General features: G+C 53.2%; 1 protein-coding gene across 1 annotated transcript in view; it reads right to left on the bottom strand.

Annotated features, from left to right (window-relative positions):
* The window catches only part of sgsm3 (small G protein signaling modulator 3), a 210,122-nt gene that overhangs the window by 90,554 nt on the left and 98,404 nt on the right, over window positions 1–21,164 (bottom strand). The window contains exon 11 of the mRNA XM_085969415.1: window positions 826–880. Within this exon, the coding sequence (XP_085825541.1) occupies window positions 826–880 (55 nt within the window). The remainder of the gene's footprint in view (window positions 1–825; window positions 881–21,164) is intronic.

Here is a 21,164-nt window from a genome sequence, read left to right as displayed (position 1 = left end):
CAGGTTCTTTTTGATTTGACCTTCCTTGTATCGATTTAGAAGAGACTGTGGGGGCTGCACTCTGAGCTCTTCCCCTGGGCCTCTCCATTGTTCTTTCCAGCAGATTTGATGTACAGGTCTCTCCAGGCCAAGATTCAAGGCTGCAATGAGCAGGGTGTGGATGGAGAGCAAGATCGACCCTCCCCTTTAAGAACTGACCGGCGCCAGTGTGTCTGTGTTCCATTGCTGACTGACATCACGAGCTTCGCCAGCGCTCTGAGGTAGTGCCTCGCTCCTCGGCGTTAGCGCCTTAAGAGAAGTGTGTAGCACCTGATTTAGCGCTCCAATCACCTCCAGGGGCAATAGAGGCCAAGTTTGCATTCGGAGGCGATAATTAGCGCCAGGCGCTAAACTTTGCGCCCGGCCGATAATTGCGCCCCAAACGGGGTGATACCGAATTTTCCCCCCAGTGGCTCAAGGGTCTGAATGGCCTACTCCTGTTCCTATGACTGGGAGACAGAAAGCGAGCGAGAGTCAGGGACAGACAGAGATCAAAAGATCACAATTAGTTTGCAGTAAAGGTCTGTGGGTAACACTGAGATGGAATGTGTGCCTGCGGATTTACAGAAACCGCTCGGTTTACTCACTGTTTGTTGCTGCCATCTGCTGGTGATTTTGAGACAATCCAAACCAGCAGCAATTTCAAAAATTCATCTGGCCAGACTGTGGAAAGATGGGCAGATGGCAACCCTGAGTTTGAACGGCCCCTTGTCCTACGCAGCCGAGCTGTCCTGCTGGCACAGGCGGGGCTTTGATCAGACTGAAGAGTAAGGTACGAGCACTCACCTCGTAGCCCGTTCAGCTCTCCCACCCAGCAATGCTCATCCTTCTGTGATATAATCTGTAAGAGAGAAGTGGCCACCTCAGTCAGGCAGAAATGGGACACTCGAGATTTGACAACAAAAATACAACACTGCGGATCTAAAACAAAGACAGAAAGTGCACAGGGAGAAAGACTTGCATTTGCATAGCACCTCGCCATGTTCTTCAGAAACAAAGCGGATATACATATCCGATTAGGCACTTTACAGCCTTCCGGACTCAATATCGAGTTCAACAATTTCAGATCATAACCTCGGCCCCATTACATTTTTTTATCCACACCTTTGTTTTGGCCCTTCCCCCCTTTTCTTCTCTCCCACATGGCAGCTGTCTCTTTCTGCCAGCACATTTCACACCTAATCTAGAGCCGTCTTATGTCTCCACTAGTCCTCTCACCATCTCGTCTGGTTTTGAATACCTCTTAATGTCTCTTCACTTCTCTTTTGTTCTCTCATCCCATTTCCCAGCCCCCAAACTGGCCTTTTAATCTGTTTCATTTCCTGTGTTTTTTCAGTCCTGACGAAGGGTTTCGACCCGAAACGTTGACTCTATTTTCTCTCTCCACGGATGTTGCCTAGCCTGCTGAGTTTTTCCAGCATTTTCTGTTGTTATTTTGCTACATATACAAGTTGAAATACACTCGCTGTTGTTAAATGGACAAACAGCCACTTCACAAACAGCAACATCCCGATAACCGCTGTGAGATTATTGAGCAGTTCACCTACTTTTGGTGGCATTTGCTGAGGGAGGAATCTTGCAGACACTGGGAGAAGACCTGGCTCTTCAAATAGCACCAGGGGATCTTTAATATCCAGACAAGGGCTCCATTTAATGCCTCACCAGACAGCACGTCTGAGAATGTCTGCCTGGATCGTGTGTTCAAGTCCTGCAATGGCGCTTTTACCCACACAACCTTGCGATCAAGAAGGCAAATGGTATGTTGGCCTTCATATCAAGGGGGTTCGAGTATAGGAATAGGGATACCTTACTACAGCTGTACAAGGTGCTGGTGAGACCGCATCTGGAGTATTGTGTACAGTTTTGGTCGCCACATCTGCGGAAGGATGTTCTTGCCATGGAGGGAGTGCAACGGCGATTCACCAGGCTGATACCTGGAATGGCGGGAATGACCGACGAAGAGAGATTAAATAGTTTGGGCTTGTACTCACTGGAGTTTAGAAGATTGAGAGGGGATCTCATCGAAACATATAAAATTATGGCAGGCCTGGACAGGCTGAATTCAGAGAGAATGTTTCCAATGGCCGGGGAGCACAGTCTAAAAATAGCGGGCAAATCATTTAAAACAGAGATGAGGAAGAATTTCTTCACTCAAAGAGTGGTGAGCCTGTGGAATTCCCTGCCACAGAGGGCTGTGAAGGCTAATTCAATAAATATTTTCAAGAGAGAATTGGATATATTTCTGAAGGCTAAGGGGATTAAGGGTTACGGAGAAAAGGCGGGGACGGGGTACTGAACTGGTAAGATCAGCTATGATCTCAGACGAAGATCAGCCATGATCTCATTGAATGGCGGAGCAGGCTCGAAGGGCCGAATGGCCTACTCCTGTTCCTATCTCTATGTTTTCTATGACTCAGAGGCATGAGGACAATCTACTGAGCCAAGCTGACCCAGTATTCCAGTCAGTGCCTGAAAGGCAGGTAAAGGTATAGCTGGAACTTTCCTTTGGGATTTTCAGGACGTATCTCGCGGTGTTCCTGTTCCCAGGCACTGACTGACCCTGCTGTGTGATTGGTACTGACGATACCACTCGTCTCATTCAGGGCTCCAAGGATGCTGTAAAAGGATCAGGTGGAACTGCAATACTTTCAATTACATTTTATTTTTCCTAGATTTTTCCCCTCTTCTGAAGGAGAGGACTCTTGCTGTGTAAATTCCACAGGTGCCAGCTGGCCTCCAGCACTTCACCCAAGTCGATGCCAGGCTATTTATCCACAAACCCATCAAACACAGGCCCGCATTCCCCTATTTGACTCTGAGCTGATGTTTGTCTCCCTACCCAGGGTGAAGCCAATGTGGACCTCACTGCTGCCTCACAGTGCACACCGGCAATGAAGCGGCAATCATCCTGCGGTGTACGTTCAGCTACTCGCCGACGTATCAGGAGCAGCTGTATACACGATACTGGTCTTCGAATACAAGATTCAACCCACGGAGCTTGTTCAGACTGTGCTGGTCTTGGGCCTCAGCTGTGGCTCAGCACTCTCACCTCCGAGTCAGAAGATCATGGCTTTAAACTCCACTCTCATGACTTGAGCACATAATCTTGGCTGATATTTCAGCGCAGTACTGAGGGAGCGCTGCATTGTCGGAGGTGCTGTCTTTCAGATGAGACTTTAAGCCGAGGCTCCATCTGCCCCCTCAGCTGGATGGGAAAGATCCCACGGTACTATTTTGAAAAAGAGCAGGGGAGTTCTCTCCGGTAACCTGGCCAATATTTATCGCTCGAGCCACACCACCAAAAACAGCTAAACTGGTCATTTATCACAAGCTGGAAGTGGGGTCTTGCTGTTCGCACATTAGCTGCCAAATTTCCTTACATTACAACAGTGACTACCCAAAACTAATCCACTGGCTGTAAAGCTCTTTGGGCCATCCGGAGGATATGAAAAGGAACAGTAGCCTAGCGGTTATGTTACTGGACTAGTGATCCGGAGACGCAAGTTCAAATCCCACCATGGCAGTTTGTGAACTGAGTTCAGCGAATTGAATAAAAAGCTAGTGTCAGTGACCATGAAGCTAACGGATTGTCGTAAAAGCCCATCTGGTTCACGAATGTCCTTTAGGGAAGGAAACCAGCCGACATGTGACTCCAGACCCACAGCAATATGGCCACTCAGTTGTACCAAACCGTTACAAAAAGGTCTAAGAAGAATAAAACCGGGCGGACCACCCGGCATTGACCTAGGCATCAGATTCGGACACGACAACGGCACACCCAGCCCAGTCCAGTCCACCCTGCAAAGTTCTCCTCACTATCAGGGGGCTTGTGCCAAAATTGGGAGAGCTGTCCCACAGACTAGTCAAGCAACAGCCGAACATAGTCATACTCACAGAATCATACCTTCCAGACTCCTCCATCACCATCCCTGGGTATGTCATGTTCTGTCCCACAGGCAGGACCGAGCCACCAGCGGTGGTATACAGTCGGGAGGGAGTTGCCCTGGGAATCCTCAACATTCCTCCAGACCCCATGAAGTCAGCATCAGGTCAAACATGGGCAAGGAAACCTCCTGCTGAGTACTACTGACTGCCTTCACTCAGCTGGTGAATCAGCACTCCTCCATGTTGAACAACACTTGAGGGCACAGAATGTACTCGATATCCATCACCGAGTGGTTCGGTAGCACCATTACTGACTGAGTCCTGAAGGCCTGAGCTTCATCCCCTTGGGCCCCATCTCAATGAATTTTGAGCTAAGCAGTGCCGAGCTCTTTTTCCTTCGTCTTTGTGCCCACTTCTTTGGCCAGGAGTCTCCCTCCTGCCCCCACCCACCACTCCACCCTGCAGAGCTGACGCTTTCTCCCGTTTTCAGAACTCTCGTTCTACCTGGACCCCTCCCTCTTACCCTCTCTAGAGCTTTTCATTGCGAACTGTCGGCCGTCTCCATTTCTCTGCTCTCCTCGCTCACTCCAACCTACCTCCCTCTGAACTTGCAGCATTCCGTTCTCTCCGATCCAACCCCAACATTGTCATTAAACCTGCTGAAGGGTGGTGCTGTTGTTGTTTGGCGAACTGACCTCTACCTTGTGGAGGCTGAACGCCAACTCTGACACCTCCTCCTCCCTCCCCCGGATAATGACCCCACTACCAAACATCGAGCCATTGTTTCCAAGACTGTCACTGACCTCATCTCCTCTGGAGATCTTCCCTCCATGGCTGTCAGCCTCATAGTCCCCCAACCCTGCACAGCCCGCTTCTACCTCCTTCCCAAGATCCACAAACAGGACTGCCCTGGTAGACTTCATAATTTCAGCCTGTACTTGCCCTGATAGCAATGTCTGCTTCGCCCCTCTCCTTTGTGAAAACAGACACAAAGTATTCATTAAGAACCCTACCGACGTCTCCCGCCTCCACACACAGATTACCCTTCTGCCCACATGCAATGTCTGGGACCAAGCTCTGAGATGGATTTGTGGCTCAAAGGAAAAATGTCTGTGACCAGTGAGAGCTTGGTCCTCAATGCCAATCACCATTGGGTAATGGTTGATGGGTGTTTTTGTGACTGGAAGGCTGTTTCCAGTGGGGCTCCGCAGGGCTCAGTACTAGGTCCCTTGCTTTTTGTGGTATCTATCAATGATCTAGACTTGAATATATGGGGTATGATTAAGAAGTTTGCAGATGATACTAAAATCGGCTGTGTGGTTGATACTGAAGAAGGAAGCTGTAGACTGCAGGAAGATATCAATAAATTGGTCAGGTGGGCAGAACAGTGGCAAATGGAATTCAATCCGGAGAAGTGTGAGGTAATGCATTTGGGAAGGGCTAACAAGGAAAGGGAATACACATTAAATGGTGGGACACTGAGTAGTGTAGAGGAACAACGTGACCTTGGAGTGCATGTCCACAGATCCCTGAAGGTAGCAGGCCAGGTAGATAAGGTGGTTAAAGAAGGCATACGGAATGCTTGCCTTTATTAGCCGTGGTATAGAATACAAGAGCAGGGGGGTTATGCTTCAACTGTATAAAACACCAGTTAGGCCTCAGCTAGAGTATTGCGTGCAGTTCTGGTCACCACATTACAGGAAAGATGTGATTGCACTAGAGAGGGTACAGAGGAGATTTACAAGGATGTTGCTGGGAGTAGAGAATCTTAGCTATGAGGAAAGACTGGATAGGCTGGGTCTGTTTTCCTTGGAACAGAGGAGGCTGAGGGGAGACCTTATTGAGGTGTATAAAATTATGAGGGGCATAGATAAAGTGGATAGAAAGGACCTATTTCCCTTAGCAGAGGGGTCAAAAACCAGGGGGCACAGATTTAAAGTAATTGGTGGAAGGTTTAGTGGGGATTTGAGGGGAGATTTCTTCACCCAGAGGGTTGTGGGGGTCTGGAACTCACTGCCTGAAAGGGTGGTGGCGGCAGGAACCCTAACCACATTTAAAAAGTACTTGGATGTGCACTTGGGATGCTGTAACCTGCAGGGCTACGGACCAAGAGCTGGGAAGTGGGATTAGGCTGGAAAGCTCTTTGTTGGCCGGCGCGGACACGATGGGCCGAAATGGCCTCCTTCCGTGCTGGAACTTTCTATGATTCACCAATGCCCTGTACAGTTGTAGAAAGACTTCCCTACTTTTATACTCCATCCCCTTTGCAATAAAGGCCAACATTCCATTTGCCTTCCTAATTACTTGCTGTACCTGCATACTAATTTTGTGTGTTTTATCCCGACTCTGTTTTCTGTTAGTTAGCCAATTCTCTATCCATGCAAATATATTACCCCCAACCCTGTGAGCTCTTATCTTGTGTAGTAACCTTTTATGTGGCACCTTATCGAATGCCTTTTGCAAATCCAAATACACATCTACTGGTTCCCCTTTATCCACCCAGCTCGTTACATCCTCAAAGAACTCTAATAAATTTGTCAAACACGATTTCCCTTTCATAATACAATCATGCACAGTCAACATGGTTATATGATTTTTTTTAATGTCCTGCTACTACTTCCTTAATAATGGATTCCAGCATTTTCCCAATGACAGACGTTAGGCTAGCTGGCCTATAGTTTCCTGCTTTCTGTCTCCCTCCTTTCTTGAATAGGGACGGTACATTTGCAGTTTTCCAATCTGCTGGGACCTTTCCAGAATCTAGGGAATTTTGGAAGATCACAACCAATGCTGATTCCTCTGTCCTTGCAACCGACCGCCCCATCTCCAACCTCCCTTTTCTCTTCAAAGGCCTTGAATATGCTGCCGCCTCCAAAATCCGCGCCCATCTTTCCCGGAAGTCCAGGTTTGAATCCCTTCAACACAAAAGCAAAATACTGCGGATGTTGGAGTAATGAATCCCTTCAATCTGGTTTCCGTCCCGCCACAGTACTGAAACCACCTTTATCAAAGCCATCCAATGTGGCTGTGTCTGTGGTAAACTATCCCCCCTCGTCCTTTGTGACCAGTCTACAGCCTTTGACATAGCTGACCACACCACCCTCCTCCAATGCCTCCCCTTCATCGTCCAGCTGGGTGGGACTACACTCGCCTGCTCCATTCATATCTATACAGTTGTAGGCACAGAATCGCCTGCAATGACTTCTCTTCCTGCTCCCGCACCATTACCTCTGGAGTCCCCCCAAACATCTATCCTTGGCCCACTCCTATTTCTCATCTGCAGGCTGCCCCTCGGCGACATCATCCGAAAATACAGCGTCAGTGTCCACATGTATGCTGACGTCACCCAGCTCTACCCCACCACCACCTCTCTCAGCCCCTGCACTGTCTCTAATTTGTCACACTGCTTGTCCAACATTCAGCAATGTATGAGCAGAAATTTCCTCCAACTAAATATTGGGAAGACCAAAGCCATTGCCTTCGGTCCCTGCCACAAACTCTGTTTAAGTCAGCGACTCCACCCCTCTCCCTGGCAGCTGTGTGAGGCTGAACTAGACGGTTTGCAAACTAGTTGTTGTATTTAACCCCAAAATGAGCTTCCGACTACATATCTGCACCATCACTAAGACCGCCTACTTCCACTTTCGGAAAAATCGCCCGACTCCATCCCTGCCTCAGCTCATCGGCTGCTGAAACCCTCACCCCTGCCTTTGTTCCCTCCAGACTGGACTATTCCAACGCTCTCCTGGTGGCCTCCCATCTTTCACCCTCCATAAATCTGAACTCATCCAAAACTCGGCTGTCTGTATCCGGTTTCGTTCACCAATCACCCCTACGCTCGCTGACCGACATTGGCTCCCAGTCCGGCAATGCCACAGTTTTAAAATAATCACCCTGGTTTTCAAATCCTTCCATGGTATTGTCCTCCCTATCGCGAACATTTTCCAGCCCTACAACCCACTGCGCTCCTCCAATTCTGGCCTCTTGCGCATCCTCTATTTTAATCGCTCCATCATTGGCGGCCGTGCCTTTAGCTGCCTGGCCCCTAAGCTCTGGAATTCACTCCCTAAACCTCTCCGCATTTGTAACTCTCTCTTCTTTAAGACGCTCCTTAAAACCTAGCTCTTTGACCAAGCTTTTGACCCCTATCCGAATATCTCATGTGACTCAGTATCAAATTTTGCTTGAAAACACTCCTGTGAAGTGCTTGGGACGTTTTACTGCATGAAATGCTCTTTATCAATGCAAGTTGTTGTAAGCTCTCTCGGTACAGTGCACTGTATAGTCTCTGGGCCCAGTGCCCACTGTGTGGGGTTCAGTGCACTGTATAGTCTCTGGGCCCAGTGCCCACTGTGTGGGGTCAGTGCATTGTATAGTCTCTGGGCCCAGTGCCCACTGTGTGGGGTACAGTGCACTCTATAGTCTCTGGGTACAGTGCCCACTGTGTGGGGTTCAGTGCACTGTATAGTCTCTGGGTACAGTGCCCACTGTGTGGGGTTCATTGCACAGTATAGTCTCTGGGTACAGTGCCAACTGTGTGGGGTTCAGTGCACTGTATAGTCTCTGGGCCCAGTGCCCACTGTGTGGGGTCAGTGCATTGTATAGTCTCTGGGCCCAGTGCCCACTGTGTGGGGTCAGTGCATTGTATAGTCTCTGGGCCCAGTGCCCACTGTGTGGGGTACAGTGCACTCTATAGTCTCTGGGTACAGTGCCCACTGTGTGGGGTTCAGTGCACTGTATAGTCTCTGGGTACAGTGCCCACTGTGTGGGGTTCATTGCACTGTATAGTCTCTGGGTACAGTGCCAACTGTGTGGGGTTCAGTGCACTGTATAGTCTCTGGGCCCAGTGCCCACTGTGTGGGGTCAGTGCATTGTATAGTCTCTGGGCCCAGTGCCCACTGTGTGGGGTACAGTGCACTCTATAGTCTCTGGGTACAGTGCCCACTGTGTGGGGTTCAGTGCACTGTATAGTCTCTGGGTACAGTGCCCACTGTGTGGGTTCAGTGCACTGTATAGTCTTTGGGCCCAGTGCCCACTGTGTGGGGTTCAGTGCACTGTATAGTCTCTGGATCCAGTGCCCACTGTGTGGGGTTCAGTGCACTGTATAGTCTCTGGGTACAGTGCCAACTGTGTGGGGTTCAGTGCACTGTATAGTCTCTGGGTCCAGTGCCCACTGTGTGGGGTCAGTGCACTGTATAGTCTCTGGGTACAGTGCCCACTGTGTGGGGTTCAGTGCACTGTATAGTCTCTGGGTCCAGTGCCCACTGTGTGGGGTCAGTGCACTGTATAGTCTCTGGGCCCAGTGCACACTGTGTGGGGGTCAGTGCACTGTATAGTCTCTGGGTACAGTGCCCACTGTGTGGGGTTCAGTGCAGTGTCTAGTCTCTGGGTCCAGTGCCCATTGTGTGGGGTTCAGTGCACTGTATAGTCTTTCGGCCCAGTGCCCACTGTGTGGGGTTCAGTGCACTGTATAGTCTCTGGGGCCAGTGCCCACTGTGTGGGGTTCAGTGCACTGTATAGTCTCTGGGTCCAGTGCCCACTGTGTGGGGTTCAGTGCACTGTATAGTCTCTGGGTACAGTGCCCAGTGTGGGGATCAGTGCACTGTATAGTCTCTGGGTCCAGTGCCCACTGTGTGGGGTTCAGTGCACTGTATAGTCTCTGGGTACAATGCCCACTGTGTGGGGTTCAGTGCACTGTATACTCTCTGGGTACAGTGCCCACTGTGTGGGGTCAGTGCAGTGTATGGTCTCTGGGTACAGTGCCCACTGTGTGGGGTTCAGTGCACTGTATAGTCTCTGGGTACAGTGCCCACTGTGTGGGGTTCAGTGCACTGTATAGTCTCTGGGTCCAGTGCCCACTGTGTGGGGTCAATGCAGTGTATGGTCTCTGGGTACAGTGCCCACTGTGTGGGGTCAATGCAGTGTATGGTCTCTGGGTACAGTGCCCACTGTGTGGGGTTCAGTGCACTGTATAGTCTCTGGGTACAGTGCCCACTGTGTGGGGTCAGTGCACTATATAGTCTCTGGGTACAGTGCCCACTGTGTGGGGTCAGTGCACTGCATAGTCTCTGGGTACAGTGCCCACTGTGTGGGGTCAGTGCACTGTATAGTCTCTGGGTACAGTGCCCACTGTGTGGGGTCAGTGCACTGTATAGTCTCTGGGTACAGTGCCCACCGTGTGGGGTCAGTGCACTGTATAGTCTCTGGGTACAGTGCCCACCGTGTGGGGTCAGTGCACTGTATAGTCTCTGGGTACAGTGCCCACCGTGTGGGGTCAGTGCAGTGTATAGTCTCTGGGTACAGTGCCCACTGTGTGGGGTACAGTGCACTCTATAGTCTCTGGGTACAGTGCCCACTGTGTGGGGTTCAGTGCACTGTATAGTCTCTGGGCCCGCTGCCCACTGTGTGGGGTTCAGTGCACTGTATAGTCTCTGGGCCCAGTGCCCACTGTGTGGGGTTCAGTGCACTGTATAGTCTCTGGGCCCAGTGCCCACTGTGTGGGGTCAGTGCATTGTATAGTCTCTGGGCCCAGTGCCCACTGTGTGGGGTTCAGTGCACTGTATAGTCTCTGGGTACAGTGCCAACTGTGTGGGGTTCAGTGCACTGTATAGTCTCTGGGTACAGTGCCCACTGTGTGGGTTCAGTGCACTGTACAGTCTCTGGGTACAGTGCCAACTGTGTGGGGTTCAGTGCAGTGTATGGTCTCTGGGTCCAGTGCCCACTGTGTGGGGTTCAGTGCACTGTATAGTCTCTGGGTACAGTGCCAACTGTGTGGGGTTCAGTGCACTGTATAGTCTCTGGGTCCAGTGCCCACTGTGTGGGGTCAGTGCACTGTATAGTCTCTGGGTACAGTGCCCACTGTGTGGGGTTCAGTGCAGTGTATGGAGTCTGGGTACAGTGCCCACTGTGTGGGGTCAGTGCAGTGTATGGAGTCTGGGTACAGTGCCCACTGTGTGCGGTCAGTGCAGTGTATGCAGTCTGGGTACAGTGCCCACTGTGTGGGGTTCAGTGCAGTGTATGGTCTCTGGGTACAGTGCCCACTGTGTGGGGTCAGTGCACTGTGTAGTCTCTGGGTACAGTGCCCACTGTGTGGGGTTCAGTGCAGTGTATAGTCTCTGGGTCCAGTGCCCATTGTGTGGGGTTCAGTGCACTGTATAGTCTTTGGGCCCAGTGCCCACTGTGTGGGGTTCAGTGCACTGTATAGTCTCTGGGTCCAGTGCCCACTGTGTGGGGTTCAGTGCACTGTATAGTCTCTGGGTCCAGTGCCCACTGTGTGGGGTTCAGTGCACTGTATAGTCTCTGGGTACAGTGCCCACAGTGTGGGGATCAGTGCACTGTATAGTCTCTGGGTCCAGTGCCCACGGTGTGGGGTTCAGTGCACTGTATACTCTCTGGGTACAGTGCCCACTGTGTGGGGTCAGTGCAGTATATGGTCTCTGGGTACAGTGCCCACTGTGTGGGGTTCAGTGCACTGTATAGTCTCTGGGTACAGTGCCCACTGTGTGGGGTTCAGTGCACTGTATAGTCTCTGGGTACAGTGCCCACTGTGTGGGGTTCAGTGCACTGTATAGTCTCTGGGTACAGTGCCCACTGTGTGGGGTTCAGTGCACTGTATAGTCTCTGGGTCCAGTGCCCACTGTGTGGGGTCAATGCAGTGTATGGTCTCTGGGTACAGTGCCCACTGTGTGGGGTCAATGCAGTGTATGGTCTCTGGGTACAGTGCCCACTGTGTGGGGTTCAGTGCACTGTATAGTCTCTGGGTACAGTGCCCACTGTGTGGGGTCAGTGCACTGTATAGTCTCTGGGTACAGTGCCCACTGTGTGGGGTCAGTGCACTGTATAGTCTCTGGGTACAGTGCCCACTGTGTGGGGTCAGTGCACTGTATAGTCTCTGGGTACAGTGCCCACCGTGTGGGGTCAGTGCACTGTATAGTCTCTGGGTACAGTGCCCACTGTGTGGGGTCAGTGCAGTGTATAGTCTCTGGGTACAGTGCCCACTGTGTGGGGTCAGTGCAGTGTGTGGTCTCTGGGTACAGTGCCCACTGTGTGGGGTCAGTGCACTGTATAGTCTCTGGGTACAGTGCCCACTGTGTGCGGTTCACTGCAGTGTATGGTCTCTGGGTACAGTGCCCACTGTGTGGGGTTCAGTGCACTGTATAGTCTCTGGGTCCAGTGCCCACTGTTTGGGGTCAATGCAGTGTATGGTCTCTGGGCCCAGTGCCCACTGTGTGGGGTTCAGTGCAGTGTATGGTCTCTGAGTACAGTGCCCACTGTGTGTGGTCAGTGCAGTGTATAGTCTCTGGGCCCAGTGCCCAGTGTGTGGGGTTCAGTGCATTGTATTGTCTCCGGGTCCAGTGCCCACGGTGTGGGGTCAATGCACTGTATGGTCTCTGGGTACAGTGCCCACTGTGTGGGGTTCAGTGCACTGTATAGTCTCAGGGTACAGTGCCCACTGTGTGGGGTTCAGTGCAGTGTATGGAGTCTGGGTACAGTGCCCACTGTGTGGGGTCAGTGCAGTGTATGGAGTCTGGGTACAGTGCCCACTGTGTGGGGTCAGTGCAGTGTATGGTCTCTGGGTACAGTGCCCACTGTGTGGGGTTCAGTGCACTGTATAGTCTCTGGGTACAGTGCCCACTGTGTGGGGTTCAGTGCACTGTATAGTCTCTGGGTACAGTGCCCACTGTGTGGGGTCAGTGCACTGTATAGTCTATGGGTACAATGCCCACTGTGTGGGGTCAGTGCACTGTATAGTCTCTGGGTACAGTGCCCACTGTGTGTGGTCAGTGCACTGTATAGTCTCTGGGTACAGTGCCCACTGTGTGGGGTCAGTGCACTGTATAGTCTCTGGGTACAGTGCCCACTGTGTGGGGTCAGTGCAGTGTATAGTCTCTGGGTCCAGTGCCCACTGTGTGGGGTCAATGCAGTGTATGGTCTCTGGGCCCAGTGCTAACTGTGTGGGGTTCAGCGCACTCTATAGTCTCTGGGTCCAGTGCCCACTGTGTGGGGTCAATGCAGTGTATGGTCTCTGGGTACAGTGCCCACTGTGTGGGGTTCAGATGCACTGCATAGTCTCTGGGTACAGTGCCCACTGTGTGGGGTCAGTGCAGTGTGTGGTCTCTGGGTACAGTGCCCACTGTGTGGGGTCAGTGCACTGTATAGTCTCTGGGAACAGTGCCCACTGTGTGGGGTCAGTGCACTGTGTAGTCTCTGGGTACAGTGCCCACTGTGTGGGGTTCAGTGCAGTGTATGGTCTCTGGGCCCAGTGCCCACTGTGTGGGGTTCAGTGTACTGTATAGTCTCTGGGGTCAGTGCACTGTATAGTCTCTGGGTACAGTGCCCACTGTGTGGGGTCAGTGCACTGTATAGTCTCTGGGTACAGTGCCCACTGTCTGGGGTCAGTGCACTGTATAGTCTCTGGGTACAGTGCCCACTGTGTGGGGTCAGTGCACTGTATAGTCTCTGGGTACAGTGCCCACTGTGTGGGGTCAGTGCAGTATATAGTCTCTGGGTACAGTGCCCACTGTGTGGGGTTCAGTGCAGTGTATGGAGTCTGGGTACAGTGCCCACTGTGTGGGGTCAGTGCAGTGTATGGAGTCTGGGTACAGTGCCCACTGTGTGGGGTCAGTGCAGTGTATGGAGTCTGGGTACAGTGCCCACTGTGTGCGGTCAGTGCAGTGTATGCAGTCTGGGTACAGTGCCCACTGTGTGGGGTTCAGTGCAGTGTATGGTCTCTGGGTACAGTGCCCACTGTGTGGGGTCAGTGCACTGTGTAGTCTCTGGGTACAGTGCCCACTGTGTGGGGTTCAGTGCAGTGTATAGTCTCTGGGTCCAGTGCCCATTGTGTGGGGTTCAGTGCACTGTATAGTCTTTGGGCCCAGTGCCCACTGTGTGGGGTTCAGTGCACTGTATAGTCTCTGGGTCCAGTGCCCACTGTGTGGGGTTCAGTGCACTGTATAGTCTCTGGGTCCAGTGCCCACTGTGTGGGGTTCAGTGCACTGTATAGTCTCTGGGTACAGTGCCCACAGTGTGGGGATCAGTGCACTGTATAGTCTCTGGGTCCAGTGCCCACGGTGTGGGGTTCAGTGCACTGTATACTCTCTGGGTACAGTGCCCACTGTGTGGGGTCAGTGCAGTGTATGGTCTCTGGGTACAGTGCCCACTGTGTGGGGTTCAGTGCACTGTATAGTCTCTGGGTACAGTGCCCACTGTGTGGGGTTCAGTGCACTGTATAGTCTCTGGGTACAGTGCCCACTGTGTGGGGTTCAGTGCACTGTATAGTCTCTGGGTACAGTGCCCACTGTGTGGGGTTCAGTGCACTGTATAGTCTCTGGGTCCAGTGCCCACTGTGTGGGGTCAATGCAGTGTATGGTCTCTGGGTACAGTGCCCACTGTGTGGGGTCAATGCAGTGTATGGTCTCTGGGTACAGTGCCCACTGTGTGGGGTTCAGTGCACTGTATAGTCTCTGGGTACAGTGCCCACTGTGTGGGGTTCAGTGCACTGTATAGTCTCTGGGTACAGTGCCCACTGTGTGGGGTCAGTGCACTGTATAGTCTATGGGTACAATGCCCACTGTGTGGGGTCAGTGCACTGTATAGTCTATGGGTACAATGCCCACTGTGTGGGGTCAGTGCACTGTATAGTCTCTGGGTACAGTGCCCACTGTGTGTGGTCAGTGCACTGTATAGTCTCTGGGTACAGTGCCCACTGTGTGGGGTCAGTGCACTGTATAGTCTCTGGGTACAGTGCCCACTGTGTGGGGTCAGTGCAGTGTATAGTCTCTGGGTACAGTGCCCACTGTGTGGGGTCAGTGCAGTGTGTGGTCTCTGGGTACAGTGTCACTGTGTGGGGTCAGTGCACTGTTAAGTCTCTGGGTACAGTGCCCACTGTGTGGGGTTCAGTGCAGTGTATGGTCTCTGGGTACAGTGCCCACTGTGTAGGGTCAGTGCAGTGTATAGTCTCTGGGCCCAGTGCCCACTGTGTGGGGTTCAGTGCACTGTATAGTCTCTGGGTCCAGTGCCCACTGTGTGGGGTCAATGCAGTGTATGGTCTCTGGGCCCAGTGCTAACTGTGTGGGGTTCAGCGCACTCTATAGTCTCTGGGTCCAGTGCCCACTGTGTGGGGTCAATGCAGTGTATGGTCTCTGGGTACATTGCCCACTGTGTGGGGTTCAGATGCACTGCATAGTCTCTGGGTACAGTGCCCACTGTGTGGGGTCAGTGCAGTGTGTGGTCTCTGGGTACAGTGCCCACTGTGTGGGGTCAGTGCACTGTATAGTCTCTGGGAACAGTGCCCACTGTGTGGGGTCAGTGCACTGTGTAGTCTCTGGGTACAGTGCCCACTGTGTGGGGTTCAGTGCAGTGTATGGTCTCTGGGCCCAGTGCCCACTGTGTGGGGTTCAGTGTACTGTATAGTCTCTGGGTACAGTGCCCACTGTCTGGGGTCAGTGCACTGTATAGTCTCTGGGTACAGTGCCCACTGTGTGGGGTCAGTGCACTGTATAGTCTCTGGGTACAGTGCCCACTGTCTGGGGTCAGTGCCCTGTATAGTCTCTGGGTACAGTGCCCACTGTGTGGGGTCAGTGCACTGTATAGTCTCTGGGTACAGTGCCCACTGTGTGGGGTCAGTGCAGTATATAGTCTCTGGGTACAGTGCCCACTGTGTGGGGTTCAGTGCAGTGTATGGAGTCTGGGTACAGTGCCCACTGTGTGGGGTCAGTGCAGTGTATGGAGTCTGGGTACAGTGCCCACTGTGTGGGGTCAGTGCAGTGTATGGAGTCTGGGTACAGTGCCCACTGTGTGCGGTCAGTGCAGTGTATGCAGTCTGGGTACAGTGCCCACTGTGTGGGGTTCAGTGCAGTGTATGGTCTCTGGGTACAGTGCCCACTGTGTGGGGTCAGTGCACTGTGTAGTCTCTGGGTACAGTGCCCACTGTGTGGGGTTCAGTGCAGTGTATAGTCTCTGGGTCCAGTGCCCATTGTGTGGGGTTCAGTGCACTGTATAGTCTTTGGGCCCAGTGCCCACTGTGTGGGGTTCAGTGCACTGTATAGTCTCTGGGTCCAGTGCCCACTGTGTGGGGTTCAGTGCACTGTATAGTCTCTGGGTCCAGTGCCCACTGTGTGGGGTTCAGTGCACTGTATAGTCTCTGGGTACAGTGCCCACAGTGTGGGGATCAGTGCACTGTATAGTCTCTGGGTCCAGTGCCCACGGTGTGGGGTTCAGTGCACTGTATACTCTCTGGGTACAGTGCCCACTGTGTGGGGTCAGTGCAGTGTATGGTCTCTGGGTACAGTGCCCACTGTGTGGGGTTCAGTGCACTGTATAGTCTCTGGGTACAGTGCCCACTGTGTGGGGTTCAGTGCACTGTATAGTCTCTGGGTACAGTGCCCACTGTGTGGGGTTCAGTGCACTGTATAGTCTCTGGGTACAGTGCCCACTGTGTGGGGTTCAGTGCACTGTATAGTCTCTGGGTCCAGTGCCCACTGTGTGGGGTCAATGCAGTGTATGGTCTCTGGGTACAGTGCCCACTGTGTGGGGTCAATGCAGTGTATGGTCTCTGGGTACAGTGCCCACTGTGTGGGGTTCAGTGCACTGTATAGTCTCTGGGTACAGTGCCCACTGTGTGGGGTCAGTGCACTGTATAGTCTCTGGGTACAGTGCCCACTGTGTGGGGTCAGTGCACTGTATAGTCTCTGGGTACAGTGCCCACTGTGTGGGGTCAGTGCATTGTATAGTCTCTGGGTACAGTGCCCACCGTGTGGGGTCAGTGCACTGTATAGTCTCTGGGTACAGTGCCCACTGTGTGGGGTCAGTGCAGTGTATAGTCTCTGGGTACAGTGCCCACTGTGTGGGGTCAGTGCAGTGTGTGGTCTCTGGGTACAGTGCCCACTGTGTGGGGTCAGTGCACTGTATAGTCTCTGGGTACAGTGCCCACTGTGTGCGGTTCACTGCAGTGTATGGTCTCTGGGTACAGTGCCCACTGTGTGGGGTCAGTGCAGTGTATAGTCTCTGGGTACAGTGCCCACTGTGTGGGGTCAGTGCAGTGTGTGGTCTCTGGGTACAGTGCCCACTGTGTGGGGTTCAGTGCACTGTATAGTCTCTGGGTCCAGTGCCCACTGTTTGGGGTCAATGCAGTGTATGGTCTCTGGGCCCAGTGCCCACTGTGTGGGGTTCAGTGCACTGCATAGTCTCTGGGTCCAGTGCCCACTGTGTGGGGTCAATGCAGTGTATGGTCTTTGGGTACAGTGCCCACTGTGTGTGGTCAGTGCAGTGTATAGTCTCTGGGCCCAGTGCCCAGTGTGTGGGGTTCAGTGCATTGTATTGTCTCCGGGTCCAGTGCCCACGGTGTGGGGTCAATGCACTGTATGGTCTCTGGGTACAGTGCCCACTGTGTGGGGTTCAGTGCACTGTATAGTCTCAGGGTACAGTGCCCACTGTGTGGGGTTCAGTGCAGTGTATGGAGTCTGGGTACAGTGCCCACTGTGTGGGGTCAGTGCAGTGTATGGAGTCTGGGTACAGTGCCCACTGTGTGGGGTCAGTGCAGTGTATGGTCTCTGGGTACAGTGCCCACTGTGTGTGGTCAGTGCACTGTATAGTCTCTGGGTACAGTGCCCACTGTGTGGGGTCAGTGCACTGTATAGTCTCTGGGTACAGTGCCCACTGTGTGGGGTCAGTGCAGTGTATAGTCTCTGGGTACAGTGCCCACTGTGTGGGGTCAGTGCAGTGTGTGGTCTCTGGGTACAGTGTCACTGTGTGGGGTCAGTGCACTGTTAAGTCTCTGGGTACAGTGCCCACTGTGTGGGGTTCAGTGCAGTGTATGGTCTCTGGGTACAGTGCCCACTGTGTAGGGTCAGTGCAGTGTATAGTCTCTGGGCCCAGTGCCCACTGTGTGGGGTTCAGTGCACTGTATAGTCTCTGGGTCCAGTGCCCACTGTGTGGGGTCAATGCAGTGTGTGGTCTCTGGGTACAGTGCCCACTGTGTGGGGTTCAGTGCACTGTATAGTCTCAGGGTACAGTGCCCACTGTGTGGGGTTCAGTGCACTGTATAGTCTCAGGGTACAGTGCCCACTGTGTGGGGTCAGTGCACTGTATAGTCTCAGGGTACAGTGCCCACTGTGTGGGGTTCAGTGCAGTGTATGGAGTCTGGGTACAGTGCCCAGTGTGTGGGGTCAGTGCAGTGTATGGGGTCAGTGCAGTGTATGGAGTCTGGGTACAGTGCCCACTGTGTGGGGTCAGTGCAGTGTATGGAGTCTGGGTACAGTGCCCAGTGTGTGGGGTCAGTGCAGTGTATGGGGTCAGTGCAGTGTATGGAGTCTAGGTACAGTGCCCACTGTGTGGGGTTCAGTGCAGTGTATGGTCTCTGGGTACAGTGCCCACTGTGTGGGGTCAGTGCACTGTATAGTCTCTGGGTACAGCGCCCACTGTGTGGGGTCAGTGCACTGTATAGTCTCTGGGTACAGTGCCCACTGTGTGGGGTTCAGTGCACTGTATAGTCTCTGGGTACAGTGCCTACTGTGTGGGGTCAGTGCACTGTATGGTCTCTGGGTACAGTGCCCACTGTGTGGGGTTCAGTGCACTGTATAGTCTCTGGGTACAGTGCCTACTGTGTGGGGTCAGTGCACTGTATAGTCTCTGGGTACAGTGCCCACTGTGTGGGGTCAGTGCACTGTATAGTCTCTGGGTACAGTGCCCACTGTGTGGGGTCAGTGCAGTATATAGTCTCTGGGTACAGTGCCCACTGTGTGGGGTTCAGTGCAGTGTATGGAGTCTGGGTACAGTGCCCACTGTGTGGGGTCAGTGCAGTGTATGGAGTCTGGGTACAGTGCCCACTGTGTGGGGTCAGTGCAGTGTATGGAGTCTGGGTACAGTGCCCACTGTGTGCGGTCAGTGCAGTGTATGCAGTCTGGGTACAGTGCCCACTGTGTGGGGTTCAGTGCAGTGTATGGTCTCTGGGTACAGTGCCCACTGTGTGGGGTCAGTGCACTGTGTAGTCTCTGGGTACAGTGCCCACTGTGTGGGGTTCAGTGCAGTGTATGGAGTCTAGGTACAGTGCCCACTGTGTGGGGTGCAGTGCAGTGTATGGTCTCTGGGCCCAGTGCCCAGTGTGTGGGGTTCAGTGCACTGTATAGTCTCTGGGTACAGTGCCCACTGTGTGGAGGTCAGTGCACTGTATAGTCTCTGGGTCCAGTGCCCACTGTGTGGGGTTCAGTGCAGTGTATGGAGTCTGGGTACAGTGCCCACTGTGTGGGGTCAGTGCAGTGTATGGAGTCTGGGTACAGTGCCCACTGTGTGGGGTCAGTGCACTGTATAGTCTCTGGGTACAGTGCCCACTGTGTGGGGTTCAGTGCACTGTATAGTCTCTGGGTACAGTGTCCACTGTGTGGGGTCAGTGCAGTGTATAGTCTCTGGGTACAGTGCCCACTGTGTGGGGTCAATGCAGTGTGTGGTCTCTGGGTACAGTGCCCACTGTGTGGGGTTCAGTGCACTGTATAGTCTCTGGGTACAGTGCCCACTGTGTGGGCTTCAGTGCAGTGTATGGAGTCTGGGTGCAGTGCCCACTGTGTGGGGTCAGTGCACTGTATAGTCTCTGGGTACAGTGCCCACTGTGTGGGGTCAGTGCACTGTATAGTCTCTGGGTACAGTGCCCACTGTGTGGGGTCAGTGCACTGTATAGTCTCTGGGTACAGTGCCCACTGTGTGGGGTCAGTGCACTGTATAGTCTCTGGGTACAGTGCCCACTGTGTGGGGTCAGTGCAGTGTATAGTCTCTGGGTACAGTGCCCACTGTGTGGGGTCAGTGCAGTGTGTGGTCTCTGGGTACAGTGCCCACTGTGTGGGGTCAGTGCACTGTATAGTCTCTGGGTACAGTGCCCACTGTGTGGGGTTCAGTGCAGTGTATAGTCTCTGGGTACAGTGCCCACTGTGTGGGGTCAGTGCAGTGTGTGGTCTCTGGGTACAGTGCCCACTGTGTGGGGTCAGTGCACTGTATAGTCTCTGGGTACAGTGCCCACTGTGTGGGGTCAGTGCAGTATATAGTCTCTGGGTACAGTGCCCACTGTGTGGGGTTCAGTGCAGTATATAGTCTCTGGGTACAGTGCCCACTGTGTGGGGTTCAGTGCAGTGTATGGAGTCTGGGTACAGTGCCCACTGTGTGGGGTCAGTGCAGTGTATGGAGTCCGGGTACAGTGCCCACTGTGTGGGGTCAGTGCAGTGTATGGAGTCTGGGTACAGTGCCCAGTGTGTGGGGTCAGTGCAGTGTATGGAGTCTAGGTACAGTGCCCACTGTGTGGGGTTCAGTGCAGTGTATGGTCTCTGGGTACAGTGCCCACTGTGTGAGGTCAGTGCACTGTATAGTCTCTGGGTACAGCGCCCACTGTGTGGGGTCAGTGCACTGTATAGTCTCTGGGTACAGTGCCCACTGTGTGGGGTTCAGTGCACTGTATAGTCTCTGGGTACAGTGCCTACTGTGTGGGGTCAGTGCACTGTATGGTCTCTGGGTACAGTGCCCACTGTGTGGGGTTCAGTGCACTGTATAGTCTCTGGGTACAGTGCCTACTGTGTGGGGTCAGTGCACTGTATAGTCTCTGGGTACAGTGCCCACTGTGTGGGGTCAGTGCACTGTATAGTCTCTGGGTACAGTGCCCACTGTGTGGGGTTCAGTGCACTGTATAGTCTCTGGGTCCAGTGCCCACTGTGTGGGGTTAATGCAGTGTATGGTCTCTGGGTCCAGTGCCCACTGTGTGGGGTCAATGCAGTGTATGGTCTCTGGGTACAGTGCCCACTGTGTGGGGTTCAGTGCACTGTATAGTCTCTGGGTACAGTGCCCACTGTGTGGGGTCAGTGCAGTGTGTGGTCTCTGGGTACAGTGCCCACTGTGTGGGGTCAGTGCACTGTATAGTCTCTGGGTACAGTGCCCACTGTCTGGGGTCAGTGCCCTGTATAGTCTCTGGGTACAGTGCCCACTGTGTGGGGTCAGTGCAGTGTATGGAGTCTGGGTACAGTGCCCACTGTGTGGGGTCAGTGCAGTGTATGGAGTCTGGGTACAGTGCCCACTGTGTGGGGTCAGTGCAGTGTATGGAGTCTGGGTACAGTGCCCACTGTGTGCGGTCAGTGCAGTGTATGCAGTCTGGGTACAGTGCCCACTGTGTGGGGTTCAGTGCAGTGTATGGTCTCTGGGTACAGTGCCCACTGTGTGGGGTCAGTGCACTGTGTAGTCTCTGGGTACAGTGCCCACTGTGTGGGGTT

This window comes from Somniosus microcephalus, chromosome 28 (assembly GCF_052327205.1).
Source record: "Somniosus microcephalus isolate GS21.2 chromosome 28, FLI_Smic_1.0, whole genome shotgun sequence".
In the NCBI taxonomy this organism is placed as follows: domain Eukaryota; kingdom Metazoa; phylum Chordata; class Chondrichthyes; order Squaliformes; family Somniosidae; genus Somniosus; species Somniosus microcephalus.
This window is presented reverse-complemented; position numbering and strand designations above follow the sequence as displayed.